Source organism: Nannospalax galili, unplaced genomic scaffold, assembly GCF_000622305.1.
Source record: "Nannospalax galili isolate Female #2095 unplaced genomic scaffold, S.galili_v1.0 scaffold381, whole genome shotgun sequence".
In the NCBI taxonomy this organism is placed as follows: Eukaryota; Metazoa; Chordata; class Mammalia; order Rodentia; family Spalacidae; genus Nannospalax; species Nannospalax galili.
The window spans coordinates 2,772,348-2,784,044 of NW_008347312.1; the positions used below are offsets into that span (position 1 = coordinate 2,772,348).

At 40.9% G+C, this 11,697-nt stretch overlaps 1 protein-coding gene across 2 annotated transcripts in view; it reads right to left on the bottom strand.

Moving 5' to 3' along the window:
• Positions 1-11,697, bottom strand: part of Acsm5 (acyl-CoA synthetase medium chain family member 5) — a 44,807-nt gene that overhangs the window by 12,470 nt on the left and 20,640 nt on the right. For both annotated transcript variants that reach the window (XM_008843861.3, XM_008843862.2), the window contains exons 6-10: positions 10,274-10,427; positions 7,278-7,357; positions 5,389-5,512; positions 4,331-4,411; positions 4,109-4,210 (exon numbers count right to left, since the gene is read on the bottom strand). In XM_008843861.3, the coding sequence (XP_008842083.1) occupies positions 4,109-4,210; positions 4,331-4,411; positions 5,389-5,512; positions 7,278-7,357; positions 10,274-10,427 (541 nt within the window). The remainder of the gene's footprint in view (positions 1-4,108; positions 4,211-4,330; positions 4,412-5,388; positions 5,513-7,277; positions 7,358-10,273; positions 10,428-11,697) is intronic.

Genomic DNA, 11,697 nt, shown 5'->3' on the forward strand with positions numbered 1-11,697 from the left:
ATCAAGAGAACAAATGATACCAAATGTTGGAGAAGATGGGGAGAAATGGTATTGCTCATCCCCTGATGGTAGGATTGCAAACTTGTTCAACCCCTATGGAAAACAGTGTGGAGAACTCTTAAAAACTACAAATGAACCTACCATTTGATGAAATTATTTCACTCCTTGGCATGTACCCAAAGAACTCATCCTATTGCAGAGACACTTGTACATCCATGTTTGTTGATGCTCTTTTCACAATAGCTAAGAGATGGAAGCAACCTAAGAGTCCCTGAACTGATGAGTGGATAATGAAAATGTGGTTCATTCATATGATGGAGTTCTACTCAGCAGCAAAGAAAGATAAAATCATGAAATTTGCAGGTAAATTGATGAAACTAGAAACTGTTATAGTAAGTGAAATAACACAGACTCAGAAAAACAAATGACGTATGTTCTCCCTCATATGTGGATCCTTATAAGCACCAAATCCTTATAAGTGAGTATATGTATCTAGGCATAATTACAGGAACCAGGATAATGAAAGGAACCAGGGAGGTAAAGGAAAAGAAAGAACCCGAAAGAACCTGAACAGTAGGAAACAGCTGTTAATAAGGGAGATATGTATAAAATGGGGTTATTTTAATGAAAGGGGGGAGGGAGTCTTATACAAGGAAACTTCAGGATAAAGGGAACGAAAGAGCTCAAGAGAGGTGGGACCACAGGAGAAGGGTATTATTAATGGAGAAATGGGAAAATGGGGGCACTTTAAGTGGGGAAACCATGGTGAAGTGTTAGACAATGAGAGAGCTCAATAATGCATAGCTAGTTTTAAAAAAACCAGAAGGAACCATATTAGTCCAACAACCTACTGACAAATAATACATACAACTAGCTCAAGGAACATAATATATGTCTAGTCAAGGAATATCTGAGAATGTTTGGTTTTTGCTCAAGCTTTATCTATATAGCACATGGTAATTAAATGTACCAGACTGGTGGAGCTAACCTTAGATGTTTAACAGCCATAGTTTGAGGCCTATACTAATCTGGTCAGAGGGACTTAAGGGACAGGTTTTGCTCCTTGCCCTCCTAGGTCGACTAAGTTCCAAGGGACTATGTAGCATCTCTCAGAATGTCCTGTAACTGTAGTCAGTCACCTGTCCTCTTGATCAAGGAGGCCATGGACCCCACCAGATGGACTTGAACCAGTGTCCAGTCTACAAAGAGGAAGGTCAACACAGAGGAAACATTTCTCCATGCTTCCAAGTGAAGCCATCCACAGTCGAGCAGGGCCTTTGAATTTTCTTCACATAGATGGAACTGGTAAAAGGAAGGAGCTAGGGGCTCATCCCAAGCCCATGTGAGTCCTGAGGAACAGATCCTCAAATGACCTTAAGAGTAAAAATAAATTGGTTAATCTAGATCAACTCTATGGTCTTAAACACCCAAAAGGAAAGTATAACCAAAGATTAAAGTGATCAGTATAATTCTTTAACAGTCCATGTGTATAGCTAAAGGCTATATAACAAGAAACAATGATAGACAGGAGCTACCTTCCCTTGAGTTGTTGGCCAATGTGGCCCAATAGACTTCCAGACAGTAACCCAGTATAGAAAGGGGAAAACGAACAGTAGACCCTAATCTTATCTAAAAGAATGTTAGCAACTGATTGCTGCTAGATGAGGAAGAGCTGATCTTCCTAAAACAAGGAACTATAGATAGGCCTGACTCAGTGGATGGACTAGGACTGGGGATTGTCTGGGGTCATGGATAACACACTGGACAGTAACGGGATGACAGGATATATGGGCTCCAGTGGGGAGAGAGAGGCTATGAGAGGGTGATATTTGGGATGCGGGTATAAAGAGGAATAAGATTGTTTGGAATGTTCTGCATGAAATACACACACACACACAAACAATCAATAAAATGAGTTATATGTGAGGAAGAAGCATAAAAATTTGCTTCATATTAATTAGTAGATACAAAAAATATTACCCTTGAAATCTAGCTGATGACTTTATATCCATGCTCAGGTGCCAAGGAACTCAGAAAATACTCAGCCGTGACTAGTAATAATCGGGTATGTAGAGATTAGAGATGCATGTGCAAAGATCTGAGTGTTAGTTGCATTAAAAAGTAGTTTTTCTAGCCGGGCGTGGTGGCACACTCCTGTAGTCCTAGCACTTGGGAGGCAGAGGCAGACAGATCTCTGTGATTTCAAGGCCAGCCTGGTTTACACAGTGAGTTCCAGGACAGCTGGGAGACCCTGCTTCAAAAAGACAAAAAAAAAAATGAGTTTTTCTGTATGAAACAGTCTATTTTAAAATGAAATGGAGCTCTTTTTTAAAGGTTAAAATCTCATTCAATTTATGTCTTATAGGGTTTACTGAGTACAATAATATATAACTATATTAATTCAACACTGTGAACCTAAAAATTTACAGCCAATTTTGAAAGAGATGCATCTTTGCTCTGGAAACTGTGATTGACTATGTCAATATGTTGTAATGAAATGCTTCTACTAATTATGTGGTTATTAAATAAATTTTTAAAATAGTTAAGATAGAAACTGTTATGTTTTGTTTACTATGTCACATTTAAACAAATAAAAAGAAAATATACTTTTAAAAAAATGCCAAAGATTTTTCTATAGCGATAACCAATTTAACAATTTCCTGGGGCCTGAGGGAGGGTGGACTGACCGCAAAGGAGTTCAAGGAAATGCTCAGTGGCGGTAATAATGTCCATATCTTGTCTGTGGTAGTGAATACACAAATACATACATTTATCAAAATCATTGACCTCTACACTTGTCATGAGTGCATTTTATTTCATGTAAATCGGACCCCATTCAAAAAACACATTTTAGGAAAAAGAGAAACTATCAGTGTCTAAAACTCTACTTAATATAAAACCTGTAAGATACAGACACAGAAACCACACTACTCTACAGAATATTAAAGAAAATACAAATAAATGGAAAAACAGAACAAATGAGTAGGAGCCAATGAGCTGGATCCACAGGTAAAGGTGCTTTCCATTAGTCTGATGACCTGAATTGGATCTCTGGAACCCACACAATGAAAAGAGAAAACCAATTCCTCTTGCAAATCATACCCTGACGTCCACACATGTACATGCTGCGCCCACACAATACACATATGCAGAACCAGACACATACAAAATAAATAAATGTAAAAAAGAATGAATGAGTAGGAATTTCAGTTTTCTCCAAGTTGATTTATAGACAATGCAAATCCAATTAAAATGCTAACAAATGCTTTCATGGAAATTGACAAGTTGATTCTAAAATGTATGTTGAATCAGCTTAGCATACACATGAGATAGCACCTCTGTGAAGGAGCTGCTCTCAGTTGTTGACTACAAGTTTGAATCACCTAGGAACCTGATCCTCATCATTCCAAAATTTTATTTTGGTTGAAGTGATGTGTGAGCATCAGTAATATGTGTGATGCATGACCAAGTTTGAGATTTTATAGCAGAGTTTGAAGAAAACTCCATTATAAACACTATGCAAAGTAGATTTAGAGGAGATGCAATTAGAGTATTTAAAGGCCTTGGACTGAAATCTCAGGACACAAGTCCAGTCTACAAGCCAGAAACAAACAACCTCAAAACTTGACCCTGACACGAACTTGCAATTTGGCTTTTGATAAGTACCTTCCGAGAACTCAGCTTTTCTTGTCCTTAAAAGGATGAAGTTGTGCCGGGCATGGCGGCACACTCCTTTAATCCCAGCACTTGGGAGGCAGAGGCAGGTGGATCTCTGTGAGTTCAAGTCCAGCCTTGTCTACTTAGTGAGTTCCAGGACAGCTGGAGCTACAGGGAGACCCTGTCTTAAAAAGACTAAACAAAAAAACAAAACAAAAAAAACCCATGAAGTTACGTGTTTGCACCCTCAGCACACCCTTGTTAATGCCCATGACATGTGCACATTAGTTATGCGACAGTGGATAAAATACTCCACTTCCATAGCTTCCTTACCAATGACAGCTTTCCTGATAAATAATAGTGCCAACTTACTTCATATAGTTATTGCAAAAGTTAAACTAATAGATATTGATAAAATGTGCTGGGAGAAGGTCTGTTCCTTGCCTCTTACCAGATAACAATTGAAGAAACAGAAAGGCCTGGTGGGTCTGATGCGGACAGCAATATTCCCTTCTTCTCCTGGAGGTAAGACGTTGCCCTCATCATCTACAATCTGATAGAGAGACCAGCGGGTGTCATCTGAACATATGCATAGCCAGGCCATCTACCAGCCAAGCCTGTGCCCCAGAGTGCATATCTGGCTCCTCCTAAACAGTAGACAGAGGCTGTTTACCTGCACATCATAAGGTGGGCATGCCTTCCCCATAGATCCAGACTTGATTGTTGAGCCTCTTATATTGGCACAGATTAGGACCTGGAGAGAAGTCAGTGTCAACAAAAGCAAGCCTCCTCCTCTGAGCTTCTTTCCTGGTCCATCTGGTCCATGTTTGTTCTCACCAGCCGCCCGATTCTTTCTCATCCTCTTTTTTTCCTTTCCTCTCTATCCTTTCTCTTCCTTTTCTCTCATTTTCTTTCCCTCTTGTTCCCATAGTCAACAAAGCTTTATGAAGCCTCCTAACGATAATGAAGAACTCAACGCATCAGTAAGCCAAAAGACTCAACCCCCATATTTTGCCCAGACAGCTGCAGGGGTCACTGTTGGGATTTTGAGCTAGCTGGGAACACATATAGGCTGTTCTAGGGAAGACAAACAACATCCTTGGGCATTTGGGACTGTTAATCTTCACTGTTAACTGGAATGAATTTAGAATTACTTGGGAGATAGTGAGGTTCTCCTCTGGGTGTATCTGTGAGAGTGTTTCCAGAGAGGATTAACTGACTGGGGAATACCCACCATAAACATGGATGTCAACGCCACATGGGCTATGGGCCTTGATGGAATAAATGTATGTGTGTTGGGGGAGCCAGCTGAGTACCAGTATTCCCCTTTCTCTACCTCTTGCTTTACCATGAGATGTGAACCTCTTCTATCACAAGTGTCCACTGCCAGGATACTCTTTCCAAGCCACGATAGGCCAAGAGGCCACAGACTGGACCCTCTATAACCACGAGGCACAAACAACTCCCTCTTTGTTGTGTTTCTGTCAGATATTTTGTAACAGCTACACCCAAACAATTAATACATTGGACGGATTGATTTGCTAGTCATGGTATAATTGTGAAATTACTTGAGATTCCTTTTAAACCAAAAGGAGTTTTATTACCAGCTCTTCCCCCTAGGACAGAAAGTCTCTGACAAGTGTCAGGGAAAGGGCAGTAACTTCAGAAGGTCAGGGATCATTTGTGATGGGCTGAGGGCTCAGTTGAAGTGACCTTGGGCATCATACTCACTGTTTCAGACTGCCCGTAGCCTTCATATAGCTCCAGCCCCGTCTGGCTCTTCCATTTGTCCCGAACATCAGGGTTGAGGGCTTCCCCTCCCGTCAAGCAATGCCTCAGGCTTTGAAACTTGTACCTTTCTCAAGCAGGAAGACAAGGCCATGTGTGCTAGGAGTCCTTCCACATCTACCCTCTGGACATTGCTGCCCAAGTCCAGACCTCAAAGGCAGTAGAGGGTAAATTCCCTTCTGCTTCGCAGGTTGCTCCAGTGGTGCCACCTCCCACTCAGCAAGCATGTTGCTCAAGGACAGAGCATTTAAAGAAAATCAATCCAGAATCAGTTTTCTCCAGAGATGAGCTCTCTGATAGGTTATCCAATCCCAAATACTCAGCCCTGAAAACCTGCACATATAAGCACAACTAAATGGACTCAGTAGGGTGTGTGTGTGTGTGTGTGTGTGTGTGTGTGTGTTTGTGTGTGTATGTGTGTCTGTGTATGTACATACTTATGCATATATGTGACCATAATAATTATAGAACAGATCAGAAAATTGAGGGTCAAGGGGCATGAGAAGAATTGGAGGGCTGAGAGGGAGAGGTGAAAATGATCTAAATACAGTCCATCTCATGTATAAGAGTCTCAAATATAAAAAATATTTTAAAGTCAATCCTATCTGAGTTTTGGTTAAAAGAAAACTCACGTGGTACATTTTGATATAACAGTTATTTTTGAATTGGCAAAAATAATTTATCTGGAAACAGATTAACAATAAACTGAAATAATGAACTGATTGAAAACAATATATCAGTTAAAATTAATACATCAAAAATAGCCTTCTAAGGAATCCCTGATTTATGAAACCTGGTCCCCGAATTCCCAGAGATATTAAATAAGTTGAAAAACTTCCTCTCAGTTCCACAAATCATTCCAAGTTTAAATACATTCTCAGTCATTTTTCCCCGATGGATTCCATTGAGTTACTTAGTATCAATAAACAGCCTTTAACCAAATTGGTCTTGAAGGAATTACTCAGAGATTGAAGCCAAAATCACAAGGTGTAGATATTCACAGGAAATGAATAAATGGGATAGATTGTACATTGTAGAAGAATATACTCCAAGGATCATTGAGAACTCCCTCTTTTGGGTACTTCACAGACAGAGAGTGTGATTACGGAAGATGAATGTAGATTAGAACAATTCCTTGTGCCATGGGACAGGAAAGATAGAGAGACATAGATTAGGATCAATAGGTCTCTGCAGAGTGAGGGGATTTGCTTCAGCAACTGGCCCTACTGTACCAGTAGACATTGCTTTGGATTTTCCCAGGATGAGAGCCATCCATGGTTATCACCTCTTGGGTGCTCAAAGGGCAGGAGCTCAAGAACAACTGGCTTGGATTAGTCTGGGGCAGGAAGATGGAGTATCTACTGTGGTGAGCTTGCTATTCTCATCAAAGATCTCTCTGGCCACAAATTCCATTGTGTAGAAGATTAATAAAAATCCAACATTTTCTTTAATCTGATAGAAGTCAGACACAATTCCAAGGAAGTAGTCTAATGGGTGTATAGTGGTGACAAAAGTGTTGACACTTCATATTACCTTAACTCCAATAATTCTTATCTGAATGTGAATTTCTAGGGACCATAAAATCATCATCTTTAAAGACTGTCTTCAAGGGATGGGGGGATTGTGGTGAGTACGTGCATATGTTTGTGTGTATAAAAGACAGCAGACGATGACAAAGAGACAGACGTGGAGACAGAGAAAATATACAGAGGCAAGATATGGAAACCTAGGAAGACTGAGATAGAGAGACAGGGAGAAATTTGGAGTTAGAAGGCGAGTGTACACATAGGTTCTAATATGTCGACCCTCTAAGGGCCAAGCGGACACTGTACCTTCTTAGGTCCTCCTGCACAAGCAACCGGAAGATGGTTGGGACACAGCAGAGGGTGGTTATCGGGAACCTGCAGAGAGTCTAAACAAAACAAGGTGGGAGATGGTCTTCTTAGAGTCACTCAGATGGGACTTCACAGAGATGGAACAGGTGAACTGGGTCTTCACAGTATCATTATCAAAACAGAGAATAGAAAACTATGTGTGGCATCCAGCTGCCAAGATGGCCTCCATGACTGCTACCTGTTGGCATCCATGTCCTTTTGGGTTCCCCTCTCACAGTACACCAACGTTAGTCTGTGTTACCAATAGCATACTGCTGATGTGGTGGGTATCATTCTTGGGACTATACGAAGAGGATGGCTTCCATCATGGATGCGCTCATCTCTCCCTCTCCTGAGTGACCCTAGAGGAGGCAAGCTGCCAGTTGTGAGTACACTCCAGCTGTCCCTTAGATGAGGACACACAGGGAGGAACTGATGCTTCTGGCCAGCAATCAGTGCACAAGAGAAATCAGCTAAAACCCACAAATCAGGTTTTAGGCAGATTCTCTAGTCTCCACTGCACCCTAAAATGACCACATTCCTAGAAGACAACTCTTCCAAAATTATTGGAGAGCTGGGGAAGCAGTTCCATCAGTAAAGGGCTTGTCCCACAAGTATGAGGACCTGAGTTTGATCTCCATAATTCATGAAAAAAGTCAGGCTTGATAATTTATGCTTGTAATCCCAGTGCTGGAGAAGTAGAGACAGGTGGATCCCTGGAGTGTGCTGGCCCGCCAGTCTATCCTAATTAAAAACCTCAGGGCCAATGAGAGTCTGTCTCAAAAAATGAGGTAGATGGCACCTGAGGAATGACACTTGAGGTTGACCACTGGCTTTCACACACGTGTACACATGCATACTGTCAGCGCCATCCCCATGCACCTGCACGAACACATACAAAATTGTTACTGCATCATAAATTCACACCCTTTATTCATTTTTCAGATATTTTCACACAGTTGCATCAGCATCATCCATCACCAGAACTACTTTAGATTTCCAACATTACTTTCTCCTCAAACTCAAACCATCATTCATTCTACTCTTGTCTTAAAGAACATGACTTCTCTAGGTCCACTATGTAATGGAATCACGTAGAATGTGACTTCTTATTGCCTGATGTCGTTAGGGCTCATTAATTCTATAAGGTAGCAGAATGTCCTTCCTCTTAAAGGATGGTTCATTCCATTATGTGTATATATGGCATATTTGGTTTACACATTCATTTTCTGATGATCCTTGGATTGTTATGGCCTTTTAGGTACTGTGATTGATGCTAATGCTACTGTGAGCGTGGCTGAATGGTGCTGAAATCTTGACAACAGTCTTACTCAGATCTACCTGGAAAGGCTGCTTCAAGATTCCTGACCACCAAAAATTGTGAGATAATAAATGCTTGTTTTAAGTTGCGAAGTTTAATTTATAGCACTGGAACAAATAATGAATATACTGCCAGGGCTGGGGGCAGTGGAGAGAAAAGGTGTATATGTGACTGACCGTCCTACATGAATTATGACGATGATGAATTAATAGTAGTACTATGCATTAAGAACCTGGCATCATTTCCTTCCCATGACAATGATTTGAGCTCTCTTTCTTTCAATGATTTGAGCTCAGGGTGATTAAGGGACTAGGATGGAAAAGCCCATGGGGCTGGTCATATATAATCCAGCTTTCCACAAAACAATGGGAATGGGCAGATGGCCCCACGGAGGTTTTAAGAAATGCCAATTAGAGTGGAGGACAGAAGAAAGATGCTGTCTCTTCACTAAAGGTATTAATTCCCCTCCTCAGGAAAAGAATGTAGGAATCATCAGGTCCATATGTGGGTAAAAGACTCATGATAGGCACCAGGAACAGTCACACAAGGTTCTGGGGCATAAACTTTGATTTTGCCCAAGGGTTCGATGAATAACTTGCGTTTTGATAAGAGCACAGTGAAGAAGAAGGAGGGAAGTCAGGCGCAGCATAAAGAGTTGGCTCCACAAAAGTTTGGAGAGATGAAATACCTCTGTGTCTAGGGATCTACTTGGAGCATAGGCAACACTTGAAGGTTTCTAGGTATTAGGAACTAGATGCTGGAAGGTCTTGAGGGAATTTCCAGCTAGCACTAGCATGGGAAGCCTCATGGTTACTGAGTCACCCAGTTTTTTCCTGCAGTCTTTACAATATGTGCTCTACTCATCTCATTCACATCCAGTGCACAAGAGGTGTTTCAGAGATGCATGCAGTGGCACACACTGTAACCTTCCCACAGGAAGTAAAAGGCAGGAATATCTCTAATTCAAGGCCAGTCAGCATTACCTAGTGTGACTGTCTCAAAAAAGTAAGGGCTGAAAACAGATTTTTAAAAAGACCTATCTAGTTATGTTTACAGTGCCACACTTGACTTTCCTCCCACTGAGTGACTTTTAGTCCAATTAGGGAGATGTTGATTGCCCCCAGGATAAAAGTGCCACTACTGCACCAGTGACGTATGCTGTGCTGGCCATTGATGTGGTTGTTTGGGCTTGAAGCTGATGTTGGAGGGGACACTGACTTGATACAGTGGGCCTTAACAGGAATGACAAAGTGTATGGGCTCTGGGTGGGGGGCTAAGGGAGGGTGCTGGTAGGGACGGGGTATAAAGATGATTAAGATTGATTGAGATGTTCTGCGTGAAATACACAAAAATTCAATAAAAACAAACTTTTAAAAAATGACAAAAAAAGACATCAAGTTTTAATCTGTTTCGCAAGGGCTCTTGGGTATGTTAATAATGGAAGACCTATAATGTGCACAGTAAGGTGGGGACAGAGGAGGGAGGGGTCTGAATATGAGCACAATAAATTTTATATAATTCTTGAATCAATACAAACGTTTAAAAAATGCAAGGACTGAGGAATAACACAGTTAGCTTGACAAGTATAAGTCCTAAAATTCCAGCATTGGAAAAAAATTTCTCACTCTCTTACATTTAGGATCGTTTTGGCATCAACTCGGGGCAGCTCATGCACAAAAACGCAAGCTCCATTGGACCAGGCAGAGAAGAGAGTCCAGGCCGCCTTCACCCAACCAGTGTCAGTTGTGTTCCAGAACACAGAGGATTCAGTCAAGGCCACCCACCTCCTGCCAAAAATAAGAGAAAGTCAGAGCACCTCACCATGGCCTCTATCTTCAGAAATGATTACATTATCCACAGCACCTTATTTGGAGTCCTGACACAGTGGGCACTCGCTTAAGCTTGTCAAACCCACACAAGATCCATCAAGTCAACTACTATCTCAATAAACATTTATTCAGCATCTTCTCTGTATCTGTGTCCTAGACCAAGAGGACAGAATTGAAACAATAGAGTCCATGCTTTCAAAGAGGTCACTGTTTAGTGAGAGCAATTTACAAGGAAAAATTTATCTCAATACACTGTGATAAGGCAAATTTTCCAGCCCACACTAATTTCATACTTATTTTGGAGTCAGCACTAAAGATACAGAAGTGAACAGTTTTATTTAGGGGCTTACATAGTAAGTACAAGTCTCTTTGTAGCCTGTGGAGAGCATGTTTGAGTGTATTAAAATCAAAGCCTCGTGTGACAGGGAAGCATAAACACTGAACCTGGAGCAAGCAGATTATTTATTTCAACAAATGTTTCCTGAGTTTCTGATATGATAGGTCCTATGTTTTTATGGGTTCTAGGGTGTGACTGGAGATGGGGGTCTGAGAAATGCTTCTTCAGCCGAGGTGACACTTGAATTAGGTATCAGTGTTGCAAAAGAATCACAGAGGTAAGTCAGAGAAATAGCATCCTAAGTAAAGGTAGGCAATGCCTGCAAACCAGAAAATAGACAAGCCATGGTGTTTTGCACTTGATTCCAGGACATATCCTCTTCTGCTCCTCTTCATAGATGGCTCCTTCTAAGTCAGCTCTGGTCTCTTCTTTTACTGCAGAAATGCCTCATATGTTCTCATTTAAAATATCATCCAACCTCAGTGCATTAAATATTATTTGCATGGTAACTTTGGTAGAAATATTGCTCATTACTTCTACACATGTGGATCCAATATTCTTCTTACCCTACACCTCTGCTTTAGCTAGGAGTATGGAGATATTTAATTGACCCATTGAGTTTATAACACCAAGCAAAAACTCTTGGTTTCCTCCCCCCTGCCTTCCATAGTCTCCTTCCACCATTCCTTGAAGAACAGCCTACACAACTTAAGAGTTTTCCTTGGTTCTCCAGTAAAACTTTAATCAAACATTGGCTCGACACTAGAACCTTGAAAGGCAATAAGCATCGCTTAGCATCCCCAGAAAAAGAAGTCTCACAACAGATGGAAAATTTATTTGTTAATGCTATTATATCTCATAATTAGTTTTACAAAAAAATGAGAATGTAAA